Source organism: Macrobrachium nipponense, chromosome 3 (genome assembly GCF_015104395.2).
Source record: "Macrobrachium nipponense isolate FS-2020 chromosome 3, ASM1510439v2, whole genome shotgun sequence".
In the NCBI taxonomy this organism is placed as follows: Eukaryota; Metazoa; Arthropoda; class Malacostraca; order Decapoda; family Palaemonidae; genus Macrobrachium; species Macrobrachium nipponense.
In genome coordinates this window covers 131,909,646-131,936,947 of record NC_087202.1, presented here as the reverse complement: position 1 = coordinate 131,936,947, position 27,302 = coordinate 131,909,646, and the positions used below count along the sequence as shown (strand labels likewise).

Sequence of the window (27,302 nt, the reverse complement as noted above, 5' to 3'; positions counted from 1 at the left end):
CCTGGACAGGAGAAACAGGTGTCCTGGCATATAAAATGTAAAAGAACTTATGGCAGTTTCATCTAGCCTTGAAGTACTTCGAGTCGGAGGTCAGAGGCGTGGTAGTCCAGGTAAATTCGGACAATCCCACGGCTCTGGCTTACATCCGAAAACAGGGGGGGTAACTCACTCGCTTACACTATACAAGATAGCGAGAGACCTCTTGATATGGGCAGAGGAACGAGGCACTGTATTGCTGACGAGGTTTGTACAAGGGACAAAAAATGTCAGAGCAGACAGACTCAGCAGGAAGAACCAGGTCCTTCCAACAGAGTGGACCCTACACTCCGAAGTCTGCCGAAAGCTCTGGTCTCTCTGGGGGAAGCCTCAGATAGACCTGTTCGCCACGTTTCTCTCCAGAAGGATAGATAAAACTTTTGCTCCATTGTAGAAGATCCAAGAGCAATTGCGATAGATGCTTTTCTCATGGACTGGTCGGGCATAGATGCCTACGGCTTTTCCCCCGTTCAAGATTCTGGGGGAAGTGTTAAGAAAGTTCCGTTCCTCGGAGGCGACGAAACTGACTCTAATCGCCCCATATTGGCCCGCTCGAGATTGGTTCACAGAGGTACTGGAATGGACGGTGGGACTTCCCCAGATCTCTTCCCATGAGGACAGATCTGCTCAAACAACCCCACTTCGAGAGATATCATGGAAACTCCACGCTCTCTCCCTGACTTGCCTTTCGACTATCAAAAGACTTGTCAGAGCGAGAGGCTTTTCGCGAAAAGCTGCAAGCGCAATTGCCAGAGCCCGCAGGTCATCTACTCTGTGGGTCTATCAATCGAAGAAGTGGGAAGTCTTCCGTAGATGGTGTAGGTCGAAGAAGCTGTCCTCTTCCGATACCTCTGTGACCGAAATTGCTGATTTCCTTATCTTCCTTAGAGAGGAATCACGTTTAGCTGTTTCTACCATAAAAGGTTATAGAAGTATGCTCTCGGCTGTATTTAGAAACAGGGGCCTTAACATAGAAGACAATAAGGATCTCCATGGATTTGATAAGATCCTTTGGTACTACAAAGTCTAAATCCTTTATCACTCCAAGTTGGAACCCTAGATGTGGTCCTCCAGTTTCTCTCTTCGGATACTTTCGAACCACCTGATAAGGCATCCTTTAGAGACCTCTCGAGGAAGTGCATTTTTCTCTTGACCCTCGCGACGGCCAAGAGGGTCAGTGAGATACATGCATTAGACTCTCGGGTATGGTTTTAGAGGAGATTCTGCTGTTGTCTCTTTCCAACCTTTGTTTTTGGCCAAGAATGAGAATCCTTCTAAGCCTTGGCCCAGAAGTTTTGAAATCAAGGGCCTCTCTCCCCTTGTGGGTAGAGAAACAGAAAGGTCTCTCTGTCCGGTCAGAGCACTGAAGTTTTATCTGAAGAGAAAGAGTCAACCTCAAGGTTGTAATCAGAGCCTATGGTGTGCTGGTAAGGAACCCGAAGAGGCAAATGTCGAAGAACGCATTAGCATTCTTCGTAAGAAATGTGATAACGGAGACTCACATGAAATGCCAAGAGGAAACATTTAAGCTGCTTAGGGTTAGAGCACACGAAGTCCGTGCAATTGCAACTTCCCTAGCCTTTAATAGAAATATGTCAATGAAAGAGATATTAGCAGCAACATATTGGAGATGCAACTCGGTATTTGCCTCCCACTACTTAAAAGACGTCAGAGTGACTTATGAAAAGTGTTTTTCTCTTGGACCTTATGTATCAGCGGATACCGTGCTGGGACAGGGAGCTGGTACTGATCCTTAAATAATATTGTTTTTAACAAAAAGATTGTTTGGTTTTGAGTTTTTTATGGTCGTTTGAAAGGATGTTGGGGGGATAACTCCTTTCAATCGTAGTACTAACCCCGGTATTAGGATCAGTGATCGGGATCGGTGTTATGCTCCTTAATGATGCCATATGGCAAGGTGTTTTGTCATGTAAGTGGATAGGACCCCCATTGCAAAGATCCTTTGGTTTCTGTCGAGGGTAAGTGGATAAGACCCCATCAACAGACCATCAAGAATTCTTAGCATGAGGTCACTACCTCGCTGAGGCTCTTGAGGCGATGTAAGCTCCTAGGCAGTAGCCATGAAGTCTTTCGCCGACAGGTAGGAACCAAGGTTTCTTATATTTTATGTTACCACAACGTATGTTGTTCCCCTGTCTATTCAGTAATTAGCGTCTCTTACCCTCCGCCAAAGGTGGCCAATCAGCTAAGTATATATCTGCCAGGGAAGTTGAATGTATAAAAATGATATTGTCATGATACATAAAGTTTTATACATACTTACCTGGCAAGATATTATACTATTAAATGCCCACCAGCCTCCCCTCAGGAGACAGGTGGAAGAGCAATCTGTTTTAGAAATTGGGATGGTTCCTAGTTCTGCCACCCAGCGGCAGTGGCGGTAGATCACCTGACCTACCTGTAGCGTGTGCCGCGAAATTCTAATTTCTGTCGGGGACGATGGAGTCTATAGCTAAGTATATATCTGCCCAGGTAAGTATGTATAAAACTTTATTGTATCATGACAATATCATTTTAAAATGGTGCAAACATTACCACAATCGCATGTATGATTTTTTTCGGAAGAGTTACCGCGCGGACGTAAGCAAAAAGTTTTTTCATAAATTCACCATAAATCGAAATATTGTGCTAGAGACTTCCAATTAGTTGCAAAATGAAGGTAAATGATTCAATATTACTAAAATATAAGAGTTTTAGCTTATAATTGCGTTTTTCGACCATTTTGGTAGAGTCAAAGTTGACCGAAGGTTGAAATTTTGGCACTTAATGTTATTTATATGAAAATATCTCAAAACTAATAAAAGCTACAATCATGAGTATTTTTTTGTTGTATTCTACATAAAAATGCGCACATTTTCATATATAATACTCCATGTAACGGCTAATTTAAAATGGTACAAAAATTATGTCAAAGTGACGAAATAATTTAAGAGATGTGTCACAGATTATCTTTTTTAGTGCGTCAAGAAAGAAATTCGCACTTGCGCGCCTGCGTAACGATTGTAAACAAACAACACCTTGATCCGTGAACTCCAGCATCCCCCAAGGCGCGTGATTCAGAGTTTGGCTGGTAGGCCTAAAAGTATTTTTCCGCGAATTTTTAAAAAAACTTTTGTATGTCGACGTAAAATACGTCCAGTCGGCCCCCGAGAGACAAAAAATGTCGACGTAAAATACATCCAGTCGGCTTTTAAGGGTTAACTTAAATTACCTCTGATGATTTTGGATAGAGTTATTTTGTATTTTTAGCAGCCATAATGATTTCACAAAGTATGTGTAATTGATAAAAATATTAACTGTGGTAACGACAACTATAAGCTGTAACAAGTATCTGCAATATAAAAAGCATTTGATAGATAATTTTGTCCTTTTATGGCTACTGACAATACAATCATTGAAATAAAAATGCAGAAAACCAGAAGAAGCGCAAAAACCAAAATTTGCATATATCTCAAAAATGTCCGATTTTCGGCTTGTAAGCACTCAAATTTTGTATTCTACGCCCAAAAATACATCTAAAAAGATCATCCTTAAATTTCCTAATGAGAGTGTAATTAACTTCATATAACTGCTGGACTACTAGTACTGTAGTTGGAAATTCTTAATGACTAAGGAATTTTCAGAGTTCAGGGTAACCTTCAGTGCTTTTAATTGCCATGCTAACTTTAAATTAGTTGTATTATAAGATTTGTTGAATACTTTGAAAGCTGATTTTTCCTTTGACAGCTCACAATTGATATTGGGAATGAAGTTCGCACACAAAACAGTATGCTCGGTGACATGGTAAGTTACCATAATTTTATTATTATTATTTTTTTTACTTAAGCTGAATGTATGTTTAGTTTTGTTTTTATTAAAACTGAATGCATGTTTAGTTTTGTTTTTATTAAAGCTGAATGCCTGTTTAGTTTTGTTTTTATTACATAATAATATGCTGTAGATATTCATTTACACTTGTTATAAGGGATGAAAAAGATGACAGCAATTTCATGATTATCCAGGTTCTCATATAATCCAAAGTAGGTTAGAAATGTTGTTGCTATTGATAGATAATGCATAGTGCAAACTCTTGATCCCAAAGCACCATTTTCTAGAGGTGTCCTCAGTGTTGCAAAACAGGTACAGCTAGGCTCAGGTCAGCCTTGATACATACATCCAGGAAAATGGGTCTTTCTCGGATCATCTTCAGTTCATAGGTATTTTATTGATCAGTCGACTTCTATGAACTTGCATGAGAAACACTAATCATTACTGTGTTGATGACTCTTCCTTACTTGATTAAAAAGCCCCATCAAAGTTGGTTAATATACTAGTTCTAGTGTGAAAGTTTAATGTCAACTCGAACCATTTTGCCATTTGGTGGGCTACCTTAAATTATTGCATTTGTGGATTTTTGTGCTGTTATAAACATGTTAGCAAGTTGTACTCACCTTTTGAAGTAAGAAAAGCCATTTTTGCTTGTAAAAGCCTTGGGTTTTGAGCATGGAATACCAATATTCTATGTACAAGCATATGACAGGAAAGAGAAGGGTCTCAGATGAGTTCAGGTCTGTCTCTCAGTACTGTTTTGACCAAGGGAGTGGATATTTCTGCTTGTTACAATTCGCTACTTTGAGCAATTACAAAAGGTATCTTAATTGACTTTTGTTGGCATCCAAAGCTAATAATATGGTGTGTGTTGTACTTACGACGGGACACTCCTTTTGAAGTGACCTGCAGATTTGGAGGTCTGATTCTGGTGACAGAACTCTGGATAAGTGGGGTAATTTACCTGCCAAAATGATTGGATGGTTGCATTCATGTAAAGTTCTCAGTCCCATCAAGTGAGTATGGTCTATGCTTAGGCCACATAGTTGGTCCATCCCTTTGAGGTAGGATAGGGAAAAGACATATGGGAGTCAGCTCTCACAACTGTCACAGTAAATGACCTAGTTCATTTCATAAAAAGCTTGTGATATAAAGATGTAGTATTCTGAAAATTTGTACAGCTTAATATTTCTTAAGAATTTACATGTAAAAATAAAGGAAATTCTACACACAGAACATAAATGACCCCGGCGGCAAATTTTACGTCAGATTCTGTCTATGTAATGGCTAGTGGAAGCAATAGAAGAGTACTAGTCAGTAACAAATAAATTTATGTTTTTTCATGTAATTAGACTCACAATTAAAATAAATTTATTTGATGTTAATATTTAGAACAGTCACAATAGTGAAGGAAATTGGGATGAATATTGAAAAAGGAAATAGAAATTAGGATACAGTTGTATTCTTTAGAAGCAAATGAAGCAAGTTTTCAGGTAATGCAAAGTTTGTAACTCAAAATTTAAAGATGCTGTTGGGAAAGAACATCAAAAAGATTTTATGTGTATTGACATGGTGACTTGTGTGCAGCCCCTTGGAGAGATCACCAAAGCCTCTAATGTGACTGATTGCTTGTGCAAAAATGAGCAATACAGGAGTATTATTATTTCATATTTTGCAAATGCTTGCTTAAGAATGCTGTAACCATTCAATCTGGATTAGTGCACTCTTCTTGAGAGAACCTGTGTTCAGATTCATGCAGATTAAAACCAGTTTTACAGTTATATGAGGTGATGAATGAGATAAAACCCCATCTGAATTTAGTGATGATAGAGGAGTCATATTTAATAAGATCAAGATTTCATGTAGTGGGAAAATAGTAGATGTGCCCTGAAAGTTTTAGGAGGGTTCATATTCTCCAGACATTACAGTTGATCATTTTGACCTTCGGAGCCTTTTAATTTACATCCAGAGAATGGGAGAATTCTGGTTCATGGATTTATGTTCACTACAAATGAATGGTAACTGGAAGAGAAGTTAGAAACTTGACAGACATAGAATATGCAGAATACATACTATGCTATCTTAATCAGTAATGCAAAATTATTTTCAACACTTCTTTAATAGAATGCATCATGTATCTATATCAGAGCACAAGACATGAGATTAACAGTACTGTTTGCTGTTGTAGTACCAAACAAAAATTAAATATAGATAAAGATTTTTAAAACATGCTTTTATTAAAATGCATAAATAAAGTGAAAAATGAATGTTTTGAGGCACCAGGATTTTCTTACAATTACTAATCATGTCTACAAAAATAAAAGCATGGGCACCAAACATGGAAGGAAATGCTCCAAGAAAAGAAATATGAATGACATTTTTTATGATAAAATAGTTTTATTTATATGTACCAAGTAATTACACCAAGTAATATTGTAGCTATAGTTTCCTTTGGAGTGCAGCTTAAATGAAATAAATTGGAGGATAATGCTTCAAAATTTAGTGCTGATAATTGGTTCTGCCCACTAACGTTCTGGAATACCGGGGACATCAGAGGGGAGGAGGGAGAGCTCTGATCATGTACTAGTAATTACTTTGTAAGTATATAGTATAAAACTTTATTTTATAATAAAATGTCATTATTATATAAGTAACTCACCAAGTAATTACATAGCTGATTCCCACATTGACAGGAGGTGGGATACATGGACATACTACTATTTTACTCCAAATTTCACTTTTATATAAGTATTTACATAGCTGATTCCCACATTGACAGGAGGTGGGATACATGGACATACTATTTTACTCCAAATTTCACTTTTATATAAGTATTTACATAGCTGATTCCCACATTGACAGGAGGTGGGATACATGGACATACTATTTTACTCCAAATTTCACTTTTATATAAGTATTTACATAGCTGATTCCCACATTGACAGGTGGTGGGATACATGGACATATTCTACTCTAAAACATTAAGTCATGTTATGAATTTGAAGTAGAAAAAGTTGCTAGTACTGAATACAACGCTTGTAGTTCCTTCTTAGTTAAAAGAGCCTTCATTAGAAAATAGCCTCTGGTTGGTCCCCAACTTGACCTGTAGGGGCATTGTGGTACAGTGGTACCTCGAGATACGAGCAGCCTAACATACGAGTTTTGGTTTTTTGAGATACGAGCCAGAGCTCGGGCCATATTTTCGTTCAAGATACGAGCCCAAATCCGAGATACGAGCCGTATTTCCGGAGCGTCCCGCTAGTTGGCGCGCAGGGTCGAGCATCATCCGAGAGCATCTCTCGCTCACTCGCACGTGTTACCCGCTTGAATCAAAGTGTATCTTGTGCACTGTACTGTTTTTTGCTTGATTTTTGCGTGATTACTGAACTTTTTTGTGTGTTATCATGGGGCCGAAGAAAGTGAGTGCTAAGGACAATGGTGACAGGAAGAAGAGGATGATGTCGATAGAACTAAAGCAAGAAATAATAGAAAAATATGAGCGTGGCGCACGAGTGATTGAACTCGCAAAGATCTATGACCGTAGTACATCGACAATTTGTACGATATTGAAGCAGAAGGATGCCATCAAGAGTGCTACACCAGCAAAAGGAACCACAATTCTTTCCCAATTAAGGCCAAATATCCACGAGGAAATGGAGAAGCTTCTGCTCGTGTGGGTGAAAGAGAAGGAGTTGGCAGGAGATACAGTGACAGAGACGGTAATATGCGGAAGAAAAGGCACGGAGTATTTATGCCGACTTAGTGAAGAAAGAAGCATCAACTTCTAAAGAGGCATCAGAAGCGTTTAAGGCAAGCCTTGGCTGGTTTGATAATTTTAAGAAGAGAACTGGCATCCATTCAGTGGTGAGGCATGGCGAAGCTGCGAGTGCAGACGTGAAAGCAGCCGATACGTACATCCAAAAGTTCGCTGCGCTTGTTGCGAGGGAAGGCTACATCCCGCAACAGGTGTTCAACTGCGATGAAACGGGCCTATTTTGGAAGAAAATGCCACGGAGGACTTACATCACAGCAGAGGAGAAGATGATGCCAGGCCATAAACCCATGAAGGACCGTCTGACCCTTGCATTATGTGCAAATGCTAGCGGTGATTGTAAAGTGAAGCCACTGCTAGTTTATCATTCGGAAAATCCTCGAGCCTTCAAGACGCACAAGATACTGAAAGAAAAATTGCATGTTATGTGGCGTGCCAGTGCTAGGGCTTGGGTTACGTGGCAGTTTTTTACTGACTGGGTAAATCTCGTCTTTGGCCCTGCAGTGAAGACGTATCTGCAAGAAAATAAACTCACGATGAAAGCATTGCTCATCCTTGATAATGCACACAGCCCCCCACCTGGTCTTGAAGATGATATTCTGGAGGAGTTCCAGTTTATCAAAGTTCTCTACCTCCTCCCACCCAATACGACTTCAATCCTACAGCCGATGGATCAGCAGGTCATTTCCAACTTCAAAAAGCTGTACACGAAGCACTTGTTCCGCCGCTGCTTTGAAGTGACGGAAAACACAAATCTAACCCTTCAAGAGTTTTGGAAAGATCACTACAACATCGTGATCTGTCTACGTATCATTGACTTGGCATGGCAAGGGGTAACAAGACGAACGTTGAACTCTGCATGGAAAAAGTTATGGCCTGATGCTGTTGCAGAAAGAGATTTCGAAGGGTTTGAGCCCGAGACCGAGCAAGAAGAGTTGGAGGAGATTGTATCTCTCGGAAAGTCGATAGGTCTGGAGGGTGACGTCAACGAACTCGTTGAAGAACATGAGGAGGAACTCTCAACTGAGGAGTTGAAGGAGCTGCAGATGATGCAACACACGAAGGTTCTGGAAGAGATTAACACGAGTGAGGAGGAGGAAGAGCTGGAGGAAGTGATTTCTACAGGTGACGTTAAAGACATGCTGGCAATGTGGGAAAAGCTGTCAAATTTAATTGAAAAGAAACACCCAGAAAAAGTGGCAACTGGTCGTGCTTCAGCGCTTTTTAATGACACTTGGTTTGTCACATTTTCGAAGCATTTTGAAAGGCAGGCAAAAGCAAAGTTCTTTGGATACATTTTTATTGAAAAGAGCTGCGAGTGAAAGTACAGAAAGTGCAGCCAAGAAGGCAAAAACAAGTGATAATTAAATTTACGTGAATGTTAAACTTAGTTTAAGTTTAAAGTTAAGTGCATTGTTTTAAGTTTTTTCTTTCATTTGAAATAAGGAAAGTGTAGTTTTAGTTTTAAAGTTACGAAAATAGTTTTAAGTTCTAAAAAAGTGCCGTTTACGTACGTGTCTAGAGTGCCTACATCCCTTCCCCCCTCCCTCCTCCTCGCCGTTCACCTTCGTTAGCCACACTCGTCTGTCTCCAAAGTAAGACTATTATGCTAAATAACTCTTTTATTTCTTTATTTCATATTTTGTTATGTATTTGTTAATTATACATGTTTATTTGTTATTTAAAAACATATCTTTATTCATAATTTACAATGGTTTGGGGATTTTTCATAGGTCGGAACGGATTAAATTGAATTCAGTTATTTTAAATGGGAGAAATTCGTTTTGAGATACGAGCCAATTGACTTACGAGCTCGGTTCTGGAACGAATTAAACTCGTATCTCGAGGTACCACTGTATAGCCATGGAGCACCTCTACTTAAGTGGAAGCCCTGCAGCCAAGAACTAGTCCAATGGCTAGTAAATCATAATTGGAAGTTTTTCAGCGAAGTAGCTAACCGAAGGCTAACAAAACTTCAAAAAGTGGCCGTGCCCTGGGCGCAGTACTACAATAAAAAAATCAACCAGATGACACTGTCACCTGTACTGAAATAAAGACCATGACCCATTCACTGAGAGTGGTGGGTGCTCCAGGTACTTTGTATCCCCTGGCCCTCACAAAACTGCACATTACTGCAAGGTGAAGAGATAGGAGGCTGCAAAAAAAATTTTAACACTGCTCAAACTTTTCTGAAGAGGTGACAAGCAAAAATCGATTACACTTCCAGTAGGTCAGTTGTAGGATAGATGTAAGGGCTGTATACAGTGGCACCTCATTTTTTTGCCACTGTAGACGAAAATAATTCAGGTTACAAAAGGTTGTTATTGTAAAGTCCCGAGATTCGCCCAGACCACTGAGAACAATTTTAAAACTCGCACGCCGCCAACTTAGTAGACTCGCCACCATCCTCCCGCTTCCTCCCGCTCTCCCATTGGTTCCTAATGTTAGTCACCACCATAAGATCCTGCTCTCCTATTGGTTAGCATCTCTCCCATCGTGCATCTATGTAAAGGCGTTCTTCGTTCACTCCGTAGCAGCGTTGTTATCATACGCACGCGGAATTTGTTCGTTCATGTACAATTTCGTTTGTTAACATAAATTCGGGTTACTGAGTTCGCCTTGTACTTTATCGTGTTGTGTGAGAACTTAATTAGTACATAACTTAATTACGTATAGTCATGGGTCCCAAGAAAGTTGCTGAAGTTCACGGAAAGAAGAGGATGGTTTCTATGGAGATAAAAATGGAGATTATCAAGAAGTATGAGGCTGGCATGCGGTTGAATGTGATCGCTAAGGAATATGGCCAAAATCCATCGATGATAGGCACCATTCTTAAGCAGAGGGAAGCCATCAAAGCAGCTACACCTTCCAAGGGCGTGACTATTTTGTCCAACAAGAGGAGCCACGTGCACGATGAGATGGAGAGGCTGCTCCTTGTATGGATAAAAGACAAAGAAATTGTTGGCGATACAATAACCGAGACGGCAATCTGCCACAAGGCCAGCGTATTTTTGGCGATTTGATTGCCCATGCCAAAGACGACGGAGGAGAAGGGACATCGACACCAACCCCAGACTTCAAGGCTTCTCATGGGTGGTTTGAAAAATTCCGGAAACGGACTGGCATCCATTCAGTGGTGCGGCATGGGGAGGCTGCCAGCTCGGACACGAAAGCGGCCGAAGCCTTTATTAAGACGTTCAATGAGATGACGATCAACGAAGGCTACAGTTCTCAGCAAGTCTTCAACTGTGATGAGACTGGCCTTTTTTAGAAAAAAAATGCCTCATTGGATGTACATCACAGAGGAAGAGAAGAAGCTACCCGGGCATAAGCCTATGAAAGAGGTTTACGCTCGCACTTTGTTCGAACGCCAGTGGGGATTGTAAGGTGAAGCCCCTACTTGTGTATCATTCGTAGACTCCTCGAGCCTTCAAGGCCCACAAAGGGCTAAAGGAGAAGCTTCCAGTGATGTGGAGGGCTAATGTGAAAGCTTGGGTAATGAGACTTTTGTTCACCGAGTGGGTAAGTCTGTGTTTCGGCCCGACAGTGAAGAAATTCTTGGAAGAGAAGCGCCTCCCTTTGAAATGTCTGCTGTTGTTGGACAATGTCCCTGCTCACCCTCCTGGCCTTGAGGAAGATATCCTAGTGGAGTATTCTTTTATCAAGGTTCTTTATCTTCCGCCTAACACCACCCCTCTCCTCCAGCCCATGGACCAGCAAGTGATATCGAACTTCAAGAAGCTGTATACGAAACATCTTTTCAAGAGATGTTTTGACATCACCTATACCACAAACCTCACCTTGCGTGAATTTTGGAAGGAGCATTTCGATGTTGTAATATGCATCCGACTCATTGATCAAGCTTGGCAGAAGGTTTCGAGGCGAACCTTGAATTCTTCATGAAGGAAACTCTGGCCTGATGCCGTATCCGCCCGAGACTTCGAGGGATTCGACATGGGCAAAGCTGATGCAGATTCAGAAACAGTTGACGATCCTGAAACTGTTTCGCAACCAGATCTTGACGAGATCGTTGCACTCGGCAAGTCCATGGGGCTGGTCGTCGACGAGGACGACATCAATGACCTTCTCGAGGAGCACCAAGAGGAGCTTACAATGGATGACCTGAAGGAGTTGGAGGCCATGCAACATAACGTTGTTCAAGAAGAGTTCTCTAGCAGCGGCGAGGAGGAGGAGGACGACCCTATGACAACGGCAGAAATTAACCCTCTTACGCCGGAGCGGTAAATAAAAAAATGACTCCCGTATGCCGGAGGGGTTTGAGAGTGAGCGCAGAAGCGGAAAAAATATTTTTTTCAAAAAATCACAGCGCGCTTAGTTTTCAAGATTAAGAGTTCATTTTTGGCTCCTTTTTTTGTCATTGCTTGAAGTTTAGTATGCAACCATCAGAAATGAAAAAAATTATCATTATCATATATAAATAATGCGATATATGATAGCGCAAAAACAAAATTTCATATATAATTGTATTCAAATCGCGCTGTGCGCAAAACGGTTAGAGGTAACAAGTTACTTTTTTTTCGTTGTAATGTGCACTAAATTGCGATCATTTTGGTATATAACACATTGTAAAACGATAAAAGCAACACAGAGATTTATCACAAAATGATGCATGAATTCGTAGCGCACAGACGTAAAAAAATAATTTTTTTAAAAATTCACCATAAATCGAAATATTGTTATAGAGACTTGCAATTTGTTTCAAAATGAAGGTAAATGATGGAATATTACGATACTGCAAGAGTTTTAGCTTACAAATGCAGTTTTCGACCATTTCGGATGAGTTAAAGTTGACCAAATGTCGAATTTTTGTTTAAAATTTTTTTATATGCAAATATAAAAAAAATGAGAAATGCTACAACCTTCCAATATTTTTTGTTATATTGTACATGTTTTTGCGCACATTTTCATATATAAAACTCTAAAAAAAAGCGTAATATGAAAAGGCACAAATATTAGGAGAATGTGACCTACGCGTTTCGGAGATTTTCGGCCGAGAATCGGCGCGCGGATGGAATACAAATATTTTTTTCAAATATTCACCATAAATCGAGATATTGTTCTAGAGACTTGCAATTTGTTTTAAAGTGAAGATAAATGACTGAATATTACTAGACTGTAAGATTTTTATGTTACAAATGCGTTTTTTGGACCATTTTGGTTGGGTCAAAGTTGACTGATCGTAGTTTTTTTCCTATTTATGGTACTTTATATGCAAATATTTCAAAAATGAGAAATGCTACAACCTTCCAATATTTTTTGTTATATTTTGCATGTTTTTGCGCACATTTTCATATATAAAACTCTAAAAAAGCTAATATGAAAAGCACAAATATTTAGGAGAATGTGACCTACGCGTTTCGGATATTCCGCTACGATAGATCGGCGCGCGGAGGAAAACAAATATTTTTTTTCAAATATTCACCATAAATCGAGATATTGTTCTAGATACTTGCAATTTGTTTTAAAGTGAAGATAAATGATTGAATATTACTAGACTGTAAGATTTTTATGTTACAAATGCGTTTTTTGACCATTTCTGTTGAGTCAAATTTGACCGATCGTAGTTTTTTTCGTACTTATCGTACTTTATATGCAAATATTTCAAAAATGAGAAAATGCTACAACCTTCCAATATTTTGTTATATTGTGCATGTTTTTGCGCCACATTTCCATATATAAAACTCTAAAAAAAGCGTAATATGAAAAGGCACAAATATTAGGAGAATGTGACCTACGCAATTCGGAAGATTTTCGGCCGAGAATCGGCGCGCGGAGGGAAAATTTTTTTTTTTTTCAAAAATTCACCATAAATCGAGATATTGTTCTAGATACTTGCAATTTGTTTTAAAATAAAGATAAATGATTGAATATTACTAGACTGTTAGATTTTTATGTTACAAATGCGTTTTTTTACCATTTCGGTTGAGTCCAAAGTTTACCGATCGTAGTTTTTGTCGTACTTATTGTACTTTATATGCAAATATTTCAAAAATGAGAAATGCTACAACTTTCCAATATTTTTTGTTATATTGTGCATGTTTTTGCGCACATTTTCATATATAAAACTCTAAAAAAAGCGTAATATGAAAAGGCACAAATATTAGGAGAATGTGACCTATGCGTTTCGGAGATTTTCGGCCGAGAATCGGCGTGCGGAGGGAAAAAAATATTTTTTCAAAAATTCACCATAAATCGAGATATTGTTCTAGAGACTTGCAATGTGTTTTAAAGTGAAGATAAATGATTGAATATTACTAGACTGTAAGAGTTTTTATGTTTACAAATGCGTTTTTTTGACCCAATTTTCGGTTGAGTCAAAGTTGACCGATCGTAGTTTTTTTGTCGTACTTTAATCGTACTTTATATGCAAATATTTCAAAAATGAGAAAGCTTCAAACCTTCCAATATTTTTTGTTATATTGTGCATGTTTTTTGCGCACATGTTTCCAATATATAAAACTCTAAAAAAAGAGTAATATGAAAAGGAACACTAATATTGGGAGGAATGAAGGACCTACGCGTTTTCGGAGATTTTAGGCCGAGAATCACTTGCGAAGCGGAGGGAAAAAAATATTTTTTTTCAAAAATTCACCATAAACAAACGAGATATTGTTCCTAGAGACTCTTGCAATGTGTTTTTAAAGTGAAGATAAAAGACTTATTGAATATTACTAGACTGCTAAGATTTTTATGTTACAAATGGGTTTTGACCATTTCGCTTGAGTCAAAGTTGACCGATCGTAGTTGTTTTCGTACTTATTGTACTTTATATGCAAATATTTCAAAAACTGAGAAATGCTGCAACCTTCCAATATTTTTTGTTATGTTGTGCATGTTTTTGCGCACATTTCCATATATAAAACTCTAACTAAAAAAAAGCGTAATATGAAAAGGCACAAATATTAGGAGAATGTGACCTACGCATTTCGGAGATTCGCTGCCGAGAATCGGCGCGCGGAGGGAATAAAAATATTTTTTTCAAATATTCACCATAAATCGAGATATTGTTCTAGAGACTTGCAATTTGTTTTAAAGTGAAGATAAATGATTGAATATTACTAGACTGTAAGTAATTTGCCTACCCAAAAAAAACCAATATTTATAATATATATATATATATATATATATATAATATATATATATATATATATATATATATATATATATATATATATATATTTTTTTATATACATAAAATATATATATTACATTCTTCGATTTCTGGTACCAATACATAAATAAAAGGAATGCAGGTGACACTTCTCTTTTCGCATACAATGAAATGTCTTATTATTATTTTATCATGCACAGATTCGGATATATAAAAAATTGTAATAAATATAAAAATAAATATAAAATAAATGCAGAATACTCACTCATAATCCTGACTCTTTGTTCTATTCTTGTTTTCTCCCTCCTCCATTGAAGAGTCTTGCATTTTTTTCCACTCGACATGACGAGGTACAGGTGGAGGAGGGAGAACGCGCCGGCCCCTAGTTACTGCCTGATTGACCCGGCGCTACCCCCATGCGCCCTCCGCTGTCGGTTTAGGGGGCGCACTCTAATACATGACCTTAGTGTGGTATTTTCGGTCACACACCCCTATCCTGCAAAGAGCAACTTTGCAGAGACGACAGAAGAACCAGGGTGTCTCTCCTTCTGCCGATTCATATGGGCACACCCGGCACGTTTCTCTTGCCGCCCTTGTAAGGCCTCCAGTATGTGATCCCCTGGCTGCAGCCGACACACAGGGTCCACTACCTGACGAGAAGCGGTGATGGCGGGGCCGGCAGCAAGAGGGGTTCGTCGTCAGCAGGGGTGGCGGCAGCAGGGGCGGCGGCGGCAGCAGGGGCGGCAGTAGGGGCGGCAGCAGGGGCGGCAGCGGCAGCAGGGGCGGCGGCGGCAGCAGGGGCGTCGTCAGCAGGGGCGGCGGCAGCAGGGGCGACGGCAGGTCGAGCGAAGTTGGCCCTCCTATCTGCCCTTTCCGCTAAGGGCAGATCTGCAGCTCGGGGCAGGGGGTCAGTTATGGAAGGCCACTCATCGGGATCGAAGTTGATGAGGGCATTCCCGGCTTCCTCTAGGAACTGTAAGTGGGTCAACCTAGGAAGATTGTCACCGCGGTACCACCAGTACAGTATGTACGCATATTGGAGGGCCAACTGAAGGATGTATTTGAGGAGCTTCTGTGTCCACCTTCTGGTTCTCCTGGCGAAGGGATAATACTGGGATGAGCTGATCAAAGAGATCAACTCCTCCCATGTGCCTGTTGCAGTGCCCAATGATGGTAGGCCGCTCGATACGAAACTCCTCAAACACAACTCGGCCCTGTCGACGTGTCTTCTTCCGCTGTACGATCTCTTCTTGGATGGGTTCATGACTCGTCGTAATCATGGGGACGAGTCGGACACCCTTCCAACAGATGACGAAGACAGTGCCCTTCCGCCGCCACTCTGTCTCTCCTCTTGCCAGGTGTTGTGGATGACTAGCGAACCTCTTGAGGACATTCGGGGCCCCACGGGGCCCCACGCACCAACCGGAAGGGTACGCACTGACGTGCACACCAGCTTCATACAGTTCCTGGGCCAGGGATACGAGTTATAATAATTATCCATAAACAGGTGATATCCGCCCTGGTTACGGAAACGTCCCACAAGATTGAATACAGTGTCACGCATGCGTGGTAGAAGACCCCGGAATACACTGAAAAGTCCACAAGTACCAGTGTTGGCCTCGTTAATAAGAAAGAATTTCACACCATATTTCTTCGGCTTCTTGGGGTTATACACTTTTATACTAAGACGTCCTTTGTAAGGCATCATCCCCTCATCCAAAGACAGTTCTTTCCAGGAATCACGAGATTTCTACACCGATCACGGATATAATCCAACACTGGGCGCACTAAATGAGTGATCACTAATATTCCGGGTATGGCCCTTCGGTTGAAGGCGTTGAAGTACCTGTCCAACGCCAGGAAATTATCACGGGACATAACGCCAGGCACATTCGGCATATATAAAAAATAATTTCTCCTCCAATATTGCCTGATGTCGACAGCAGGTATCATACCAAAATAAATGTGGAGCCCCAAAAAATGCGCCATGTCAATGAGGTTGCAACCCGCCAGTAATACGACAAGATCGTCCTCAGCTCATACCGGCAGTACCGAGCGTAGTCCACCGTCTCGTGTACCAGGTATTCCAGCAATTCCCGCGTCAGGAAAAGCTGGATGAACCCCAAAACAGTCAGGGGTACTGGTACGGTCATCCAGGGGTTGCCGTGAAGGGTGCATGTTAGGAGGGGTGGGGTCATCCGTCCACCCCTCGTCACTCTCCAACGACCGACTTCACCTTGGCTGGCGCGACGAGCCGACCTTCTACGTGCCCGTGCGTGCCGCAGCCCCCCCGGCACGGGTGCGGGCACGATATTGCACTCTACTCCCTCCCTCCCCCCCGTTGGCCCATCACCCTCACTTGGCTTCACTTTTCTGTATCGTCCTCTGCATAAAACTTGACCTCGTATCCCCATCCTCCCCTCCTCAGATTCCCCCTCGTAAGCACTGAACCCACTGAATTCGAGCTCACTTCGGGATGTGAGCCTTGAACGGACATTGGGGGCATATATTCATCCTCACTTTCATCGGACTGATGTCCTCATCACTCGATGACCATCCGCCATCAAAATGAGGACTTGCGACATGTTTCCCGATCAAGCTCTGATAGATATTCATCTATGTCCCTTGGTTGGAGGCCTCCCAAATGCCTACGAATGCCCCTAAGGACGCCCACATGCTCCTAGGGGTAACCAAAGGCATACGCTGTGTTCCTGAAACACTTTCAGCCCACACGTTGGCCACACAGAACTGGCCTTGAGGCGCGGGGTCATGCTGGGTGCTTTGGCCCCTCGCCAGCCATCCAGGTCCAAAACTCGCCTTACATGATCCCTTCCGACGGGTAAAAACGCGCCTTTCGCGGTTCACACGTCGTTGAGACATATCTATGAATGTCCTGTAGCAACACAAATGCTCAAAGTCTCGCACAAGTCCAGAAAAACACGCGTTTGACGAAAGATTTCTCTCGGATGATGCGCTACTGATGCTGGCTGGAGCGAGAAGAAGGGATATCTCGCATGCGCACTTGGGTCACGCTTCAAAACAAAACAAGGCCTTGATCTGTGAACTCCCAGCATCCCCCAAGGCGCGTGATTCAAAAGTTTTTAGACTGGTAGCCTATAAGTATTTTTTACCGCGAATTTAAAAAAAACTTTTGTATGTCGACGTAAAAATACGTCCAGTCGGCACCCGAGAGACAAAAAATGTCGACGTAAAATACGTCCAGTCGGCGTAAGAGGGTTAAGGATGCTCTAGCTACTTTTCATAAGGTGCAATCATTTGTAGAAAAGAGAGACCCCGAAAAGGCTTACACAGGTCGTATGCTTGAGCAGTTCGATGACGTTTGCCTGAGTCGTTTCAGGAACATTGTCAAAAGCAGGCAGAAGCAATCTTCCTAGGATAGAGTTATTTTTTAAAGAGGCCTTTAGTAGGAGTAAGCAAACAGGAAGGTCCAAGTGATACGAAAAAACAGAAAGTTAAAAGTGGTGAAGAAATTGAAATTTTGTAAAAAAAATGTAAAGTGTAAAAAAAAAAATGTAAAAATAAAAAAAGAAAAAAAAATTAATTTCAAGTTTTTTGTAAAGTTAAGTGTTAACTTTTTCTGCCATTTGTTAATGTGTTTTATAAAGTTTAGTGTTAATGTTTCCTGTCTTTTTTTTTTAATGTGTTTCGTAAAGTTAAGTGTTCATGTTTTCTGCCATTTGTCCTCCTCCTCTGTTGCCACTTTCAGAGATCGCCTCACATGAGAGGTAAGGTTCCACATTTTACTACATACGTATGTACATTCAGTATTTTGTGTACCATTTACACTAATACACTTTATTTACAGGTATGTAGTACATATTAGTAGTATATGTAGTTTAAGTTAGGTATTGAATGGTCCAAATTGTTGTATTCCATTGTTTATTGGTCAATTTAGCTTTATTATAAAAGTTACTGGAGTGTTTTTGTAGGGCTTGGAACGAATTAGGCAATTTACATGTAAAATGTGGTTCAAGATACAAAAAAATCAGGTTATGAAGGCCACTTCGAAATGGATTAATTTCGTATCCTAAGGTACTACTGTATATTAGTGGTAGCTGTGTTTACAAACGGACTACCTGTTGATGATTTTGATTCACGTAGCGAAAGTCTGTGGGTTATGACATTCTCTCTCTCTCTCTCTCTCTCTGTCGCTTTCTTTCTCAGTTGAACTGCGAAGATATTCTCTGAACTCGATATTCATATTCTTAAGTGGGTGGAGGGTAAGTTGTGGAAACACAGAGTAGCAAAATATACTTATATTCTCCATTGTTGCATCTTGAGATAGCTTGCAGATAAGGCTTTTGAAATGTCTGTGCGAGACAAAAGGGGATGAAGAAGTGAGTTACAAATTCATATACAAATCATAGGCGAGCAAACCTAATCAAAAGATACAGGTATACGAATGAACGTAACTTATCTAGGCTAATCCACGTCAGCCCGTGAGAATAAGTAGGTTTCTCACGGAAGGAGGTTGTGGATGTTTGTCACCTATTTTGCTTAGCTTAGGATCTCGCGCATCCTGGGCTGTGGTTTTTGGCAGACTTTCCTGTTCACCCCTAACCTGATTACGTGATACTCTCCTTTGAATTAATGCTCTCACATTACTATTTATTATGTAATTATTCATTACATTACCGTAACTCGGTCACATAACAAAATCAAATATAAAAAAACAGTCAGGTCTAAAAGATGCCTTGCCACAGGATGTGTGCAAATGTTATTTCAGATATAGATAACACAAAGTTATATGTGTGGAGATATATGTAAAAATCATATTGATATATATGGATATATATGTAAAAGTCATATGCATATGAATTTATTTTAAATCCCAAGGGTTATATATGTGTTGTATTGATATATTTATGTAAATGCAAGTCATGAAGATACATATTCTACAAAAATACTGACATATTTCTGTTAGTTACATGACACACAAAGATATATCGGGCTCAGCCGGCGCTGCGCAAATATCCTTTAATCTATTATTTCTAGGGTAAATGTACTAACACATACCAGAGAATAAATAAAATAAAGAAAAAAGGTCAGGTATAACTGACTCGCTCACCCTCCAGGAGGGTGTCGGTATGAACACTAGGCGAGTGAGACCACTACCACGAGCCAAAATGCCAATAGAAATCTCCCACTACACAAAAAAACCCTCCAAGAAGGGGAGCCGACCCACAGAGTGAGCAGCTCGTACTACTACTACTCCATCCCATGCTGCCGACTGCTGCGCCTCTGGTGGCCATCCTTTTCAGTTAGCGCACACGAGTCACACGTGTTATTTTTCTCTCTGTGTTTTTTTGTGCCCTTTCCTTGGATTATCTATAATGAGCGTGCAGCTATCGCAGCAGCTAAGTTAAGTACTCAGTATTTACGGTTAGTTGTTTTTTTCCGGCCCTGAGAACGGTATTTGCCGTTTTTTAGGTATAAATACGGTCTCGGGATCGGAAGCATGGCAGCATGGTTCTGCCTCGTGGTGGGTTCGTCGTCGGTCTCCCATACCTAGAACATCCCCTTATTTATGTACGCTCTATATTATTATCCTCTTTACTTAGGGTACGGTCTACTCAGGTTGTCATGCATGCATGTATTTTTACCTTATTGAGGCTTCCTCTATCCAGACCCTAGTCCAGGTTCTTAGTATCGGCCTCTGACTAGCTTTGAGTGGTAGACTTGCCTTCGGGTTAGTCGTACACTCCTGGATTTTTTTCTCTTGCTACATTGCTTTCTTTCTTTCATTTTTATTATTTGTTTTACGTGTGTATTTTGTTATAGTTAGGTTAGTTAGGCGTCTGGCTTAGCCTAGGTCCTGGCTCTTGAGCCTATAACTACCGCTCATCAGTTCGGATTGCTTCCCTATAGCATCTCTCTGATCAGTTGGTTTTTGGCCAGTGGGCCTAATTACTACCGCTTTTCAGTTCGAGTTTTGCTTCCCGATAGCATCTCTCTGATCAGTTGGTTGTCCTAGGCGGTTAGTTGTCGATTTGGTCTTACCGCCGTCGTGGTCACTTCGTGATCACGGGACAGCCAGACGCCCTGTCCAGTCACTCTTCCCCCCCCCCCCCACCCCCCCCCCCCCCCCCCCCCCCCCCCCCCCCCCCGCTCTTCCATAGAGTTCGGGCGGGGTGGGTCGGTCTGCCCTCATGCTCGCTCCGCATACCCGAGCCTGCCTCCCTCTCTCCCCTCAGGCGGAGGGGCTAGGGAGTCGTGACAGACCCAGACTGGTCTCGACCTCTACGCGGCTTCTCGGTCCGGCCGGGTTGGTGCGTAGTGGGGGGTGCTGGCCTTCCCCCCCCCTCCGCGCTACCGTTTGTCGCTCCGGGCTAGCTCGAGCCTGTATGTCTTCTCGCCTTTCCCCCTTTCCCACCTTAACTAGGGCTCCTTCCTGATCGGAGTCCTGGTATCCAGCGGAAAGATGTTAGTCCACCCAGTAGGGTGGACCGGAACATACAGTTGTCTCTGCTAACCTTAACCGTATTGCTGAGTTACTACACCTCCGCTACGCACTGGACTTAGTCCGGTTCGTTTGTGTTTAAGGTTTAAGTTATCTATAAGTTTATCTTAAGTACCTTAAACCATCCCCCCTCCCTTCATGTTTTACCGGATCTCTCCGGGATTATAGCCTATTCAGGCGATGCAGGGAGGGTGGGTATACCCAAATTTTTCCGAGCTCCGGCATGCAACGGAGTTCTTCTGTCCCTTAGTCTGTAAGTGATGTTTTTTAAGATACTCATGTGTCTTTCCACTTACAGGCCACCAACTGTGAGCATCCGGGATGTTTCCGCCACACTTCAGGACCCATGTGGACACGAAGTTTGCCGGTCCCATGCTCCATGCGCGACTCTGCACGGGACATCCAGGTCTGGTACCATGAGAGACGTGTACCATAATGTTACGATCTGGTGAGCCAGCTTTTTGGAAGGGGTAAGTATTCATCTCCAGTAGCTGCTCCGCTTCTATTTAGTGCTTAAGTTTTCATCATTTACTTTAACTTAAGGCATCTAGTTTAAGTTTATACTTTAAGTTTTAGTTTTTAAGTGACTCTTAAATCTAAACTACGCCCTCTCTTCCAGGCGCCGGCAGTAAGGGATACCGCACTGGCTACCCTGCGGTGGGCCTGGGTCGGCGGTTTTGAAGGGAAAAACGCCGCTAAGGGACAGCCCTACATCCTGGAGAAGCGGTTGGCATTATTAATCTTCCCCGGAGGCAAGGCGACAGGATACGTCGACCCGGTAGATGCGGCCGGCCGACTATCGCCTTCATCCAACAACAGCTGGCTGCCTCATTAACTGATCAAGACCAGGATATCTCTACGGATGTCGCGACTCTGGATATTAATGTTGAACCTATGGTAGGTATAGACGACCTGTTGGTCGAGGTAGGTAAGGTGGCACCCAAGGATCACCCTTGGGCGTGACTGTTTCTTCTACCCCTGCAACCTCTCCATCCTTCCAAGGCTTTACGGGTGACGAAATATATTCTCCTCCGACGCTTCGGTTAGACCTAAGGTCAAGGCTAAAGTGATGACCTTGACTAAGACGTCGTCGTCGTCTAAGAAGACGGCTTCGGCTTCACTCCTCCTCCCGTAAGTCTCCGGCTTCGGAATCCGGAGCAGACAGGTCCTAGAGCTTCTAGCTCCGGCTCTAAGTCCTCGAGGAGTAAATCCTCCAGAGAGAGATCTCGCACTCCGGCAGAGTCCACCAGTTCCGCTACCATTGGTTCCAATTCAGAGCCTCCCCTCCACCTCCGCAGCAGCTCCGGCTTGGACTCCAATGCTGGCCTGTTGCAACAGGTGGGCGACCTGGTTGGGTCCCTAAAGAGTAGCATGGAACAAATGATCTCTCGTCTGTCGGATAGATTACTTCCCAAGACTCCATTATAGCCGGGCTGAGAGAAGCTCCTCTAGCCTCTCCTCCACTTTCCAACACAAGTGGAACTCAGCTTCCTCCGTATGACTCACTACCTCCGTTCTCTATGAACAACCATGAGAGTAGCGTCATACGCCCCCTTCCAGGACGGTCTCATCTCTATACCGGAATTTGGGACTCGAAGAATAGAGGACTTCGAGTTCTACCCGGAAGACCTCCAGCCTCCGTTCATAGGCTACGCAAGGCTCACACCTTCGGCTATGGTTCGGGACGATAGGGTACCTAAGGAGACAGTCCTCTATTCACGTGACCAGGCTCAGAGAGAATGGCTCAGGTGTTTAGAGGACATGGATGTTCTAATACCAAGATACAACCGTTTAAGAGTCCCTTTACCATTTTTCACAATGGATGAGAGTACCCGCTCCCGTTCCTAACCAAGAAATCGCGAGGTCGACCATCCCAGCGGCCCAGAAGGGGAACCTATACCGCAGTTGAAGGAAGCAGATCCCACATCTCGTTGCTCCCTTCAGTTGGAGAATTGTGGGAAGACTTGCCGAACACATTCTCAGCTGGCAAACTCAAACCGGACTGTGCTATGGAGCAGTTTGGTGAAAAGCTACCCAGGCTCCCAGATAGTCTTATTCAGGCTGAATTTGACGCAAAATCGCGACTAGCCAGATCGATCAATTCTATGCTATGTTCTGAGGTAGCAACCATGGCTTATGGATCAGAACCGATTTTTAAGCTCATGACCAAAGCCCTGACTCAAACGGTACAGTCATATGTTTGAGTTTGCCACTGCTCGGACGAATTGTAGGAAGCATGTCCTACAAGAGGCAACCATTCGGCATGAACCGAATAGGTTACTCTCGTCTAGCATCTGGGGAGCAGATCTCTTCCCAGAAGCTATGGTTAAGGAAGTCCAGTCAGAGGCTACGAGGTTGAACAGAGCCTTAAGGACCGTTGGGGCCTTACGGCTAAGAGGAGGCAAGACCTGACACCTAAAGGTAAGGGACAAAGGAAACCCAGGCGTTTCCAACCTTACCAGAAAAAGCAACCACGCTCTCAACAAGTTTCAACGGTACCGTTAGTGCAGACAGCCCAACCCTCCACTTCTAAAGGTCAATCACAGCCAATTTATGTGATATCCCCTCAGAGCCTCAGCCCTCCACCTCTTACGCCATCTCAGCTCTTACAATCAGCCTTCGAGAGTCAAGCTTCACAGAAGTATGACCGCTCGGGTGAAGGGAGGCGAGAGTAAGCGGTCCTTTCGTGGGAGAGGATCGGGAGGCCCCTTTAATAGGGGAAAGCACTTCAGAGGAGGCCGAGGCGGTTACCAGAACCAATGAAGAACTTCAGGTAGGAGGGAGGCTGTTTCACTTTCGCCACCGGTGGAACTTCAGCCAATGGGCTCAGAGCATAGTGTCAAAAGGGCTGGGTTGGAGCTGGTTTGACGAACCCACCTCCAGCCAGTCCTTTCCGTCAACTTCCTTCCAAAGAATTGACAGAGTACGCAGAGGACCTCCTTCAGAAAGGAGCTATAGCGAGAGTCAAGAGATTAAAAATTTCAAGGTCGCTTGTTCAGCGTGCCAAAGCAAAGGCTCACAAAAAAGAAGGGTAATCTTAGACTTGTCCCCCGCTTAAACTTAGCATCCGCTGCGACAAGTTCAAGATGCTCACGATCTCGCAGGTGCGGACCTTACTTCCCCGTGGGGCCGTCACCACCTCTATCGATCTTACAGACGCCTACTATCATATCCCTATTGCAAGACACTTCCGTCCGTATCTGGGTTTCAAGATAGGAGACCAGGCATTCTCCTTCAAGGTAGTTCCATTCGGACTCACGTGGCACCCAGAGTGTTCACGAAGTTAGCGGAAGTGGTAGTTGCAACAACTCAGATCACAAGGGATTATGGTAGTAGCGTATCTCGACGATTGGTTGATCTGGGTCCCCACAGTCGAGGAATGCAACAGAGCTACACTGAAAGTGATTCAGTTCCTGGAATATCTAGGCTTCAAGATAAAACAGGTCCAAATCAAGACTCACTCCAGAGTCAGACTTTCAGTGGCTGGGCATTCAATGGAATCTATCCTCCCACACTCTGTCGATTCCATCAACAACCAGGAAAGAAATAGCGAAGTCAGTCAAGCAATTTCTAAGTCACAAACTAGCGTCAAGGAGAGCTCAGGAAAGGATCCTGGGTTCTCTCCAGTTTGCATCAGTGACGAACGTCTTAATGAAAGCCAACTGAAAGACCTAAACCAGAAATCTGGTGCTCGCGAGCAAATCAAGGTCCAGTCCACACAAACTATCCTCAGTGCCTCTGATTCTAAAGAATCGACTTCGGCCGTGGGCGAGAGTCAAGAATTTTGTCAATGTCAGTACCCCTTCAGTTCCCTCCACCAGGGATCACCATCCACACAGACGCGTCCTTAAGCGGCTGGGGAGTGTATTCCCCAGGTCAAAAAAGGTTCAAGGGACTTGGTCACCTCAGTCCCTCAGTTCCATATAAACGTACTGGAGGCAATGGCAGTGTTCTTGACTCTAAAGAGGTTACGCCCCACCAAAGTACTCCCACATAAAGCTAGTCCTGGACAGCGCAGTGGTATACATTGTATAAACAGAGGAGGCTCCAAGTCACGTCATCTAAATCACGTCATGGTAGCCATCTTCTCCCTGGCAGACAAGTTCAGTTGGCATCTTTCCTCCACTCACATAGCTGGAGTGAGAAACGTCATAGCAGACGCCCTATCCCGAATCAGTACCCCTAGAGTCGGGAATGGTCACTGGAAACAGTTCGTTCCAATGGATCCTTCAAAGAGTTCCAGGGCTACAGGTGGATCTCTTCGCATCCCAAGCGAACCACAAACTACGTGTTATGTAGCCCCCAACCTGGACCCTCTGGCCTATGCCACGGACGCCCTAGCTCTAGACTGGAACAACTGGGGAGAAGATTTATGTCTTCCCTCCAGTGAATCTCCTCATGAAAGTATTGAACAAACTCAGGACATTCAAGGGTCAAGTGGCTCTAGTAAGCCCCAGACTGGCCGAAGAGCAACTGGTATCCCTCTAATTTTGGAGTTGGGCCTTCGTCCTCTTCGGATCCCCAGTCCCAAGCTCTCCCAGTCAGTACAAACGAAGACTGTGTTCGCTTCTCAGGGATTCTCAAAACCCTAACTTTATGGATTTCATGAAGTTTGCGGCAAAAAGAGATGCGAATATTGACCCTCAGAATATTCTCTTCTTGGAATCCGATAAAAGGGATTCAACTTTGAGACAGTATGATGCTGCTGTCAAAAGTAGCAATCTTCCTGAGAGAATCGGATATTAGAATCATGACAGTTAATTCAGCTATATCCTTTTTCAGATCCTTATTTGAAAAAGGTTTAGCAGCTAGCACGATTACGACAAACAAGTCAGCTTTGAAAAGATATTTCAATTTGGATTCAACAACCTAGACTTGACGGATTCCTACTTCTCGTCTATTCCTAAGGCATGTGCTAGGCTTAGGCCTTCTGTAAGGCCTACGTCAGTTTCATTGTTCTTAAACGATGTTCTAAAACTGGCTTCAGAAACCAATAATGACACATGCTCGTTTATAATGCTCTTAAGAAAACCCTATTTTTATTAAGCTTAGCTTCAGGAGCAAGAATTTCAGAACTGTCGGCTCTATCCAGGAACCCGGGATCATAGTTCAATTCCTTCCCACAGGGGAAGTCCTACTTTCTCCGGAACGTAGCTTTTTAGCAAAGAATGAAGATCCTTTGATGATGGTGGGTAACCTTGGAAGGTACTGCCCCTTCCACAATGTATCCCTTTGCCAGTTTTACCCTTACGAGCCTTTCTGTCCAGGACCTCCTCATCTTCATCGGGTTCCCCTCTTTAAGAGGGAAAAAGGTGAACTTTATCCATTAAAGGCATCAGGCAGCAATCCTGTACTTTATTAAGCAAGCCAATCCTGACTCTTTCCGAAAGCACATGATGTCAGGCAGTAGCCACCTCAATTAATTATTTCCAACATATGAACTTCGATGAGTTGAAAAAGTATACTGGGATGGAAATCGCCGACAGTGGTTCAAACTCACTACCTTAAATCCTTGGAAGCTCTGAAAATTCCCAGCAGTAGCAGCGGGTAACATAGTTTCCCCTGACTCTAGCTAATTTGTAGTAGAAGATTCAGTCCTCCTTTCTACCTGCCTCACCCAAAAGTTCGTCTATTCCTACCTTGTTCATTTGCATTCACCTTGTGTCTTAGCCTGCTTTCTTTTTTATGATAGTGTAATGGGTGCCCCTTATTGTCTGGCTAGGGACACTCACAAATGATTATATACATTGATCTCTGGATGTTTCCCCTTATTTTATGCTAGGGGGATACATCATATTATAATGGTTACGGGTTTTTTTGTATATTAAGTTCATATACATTCCTTTATATATTATTATCGTTGGTTATTTATATTAATTGCTACTTATTACTTTTGATACATGTTGTTGACACAGATATCAGTTGATACATGTAAGTCCTTTTACCTGTATATATGTAAATTACCTTATGTTAACAAACATGATTAGAATTAAGGGTAATTTAAGCATATTTATAATTTTATACCCCTGTGTATATGTATCTTTTAGCAATTA

General features: G+C 42.5%; 1 protein-coding gene across 2 annotated transcripts in view; it reads left to right on the top strand.

Moving 5' to 3' along the window:
- Nucleotides 1-27,302, top strand: part of LOC135222059 (BET1 homolog) — a 139,821-nt gene that overhangs the window by 74,370 nt on the left and 38,149 nt on the right. For both annotated transcript variants that reach the window (XM_064260203.1, XM_064260202.1), the window contains exon 4: nucleotides 3,784-3,840. In XM_064260203.1, the coding sequence (XP_064116273.1) occupies nucleotides 3,784-3,840 (57 nt within the window). The remainder of the gene's footprint in view (nucleotides 1-3,783; nucleotides 3,841-27,302) is intronic.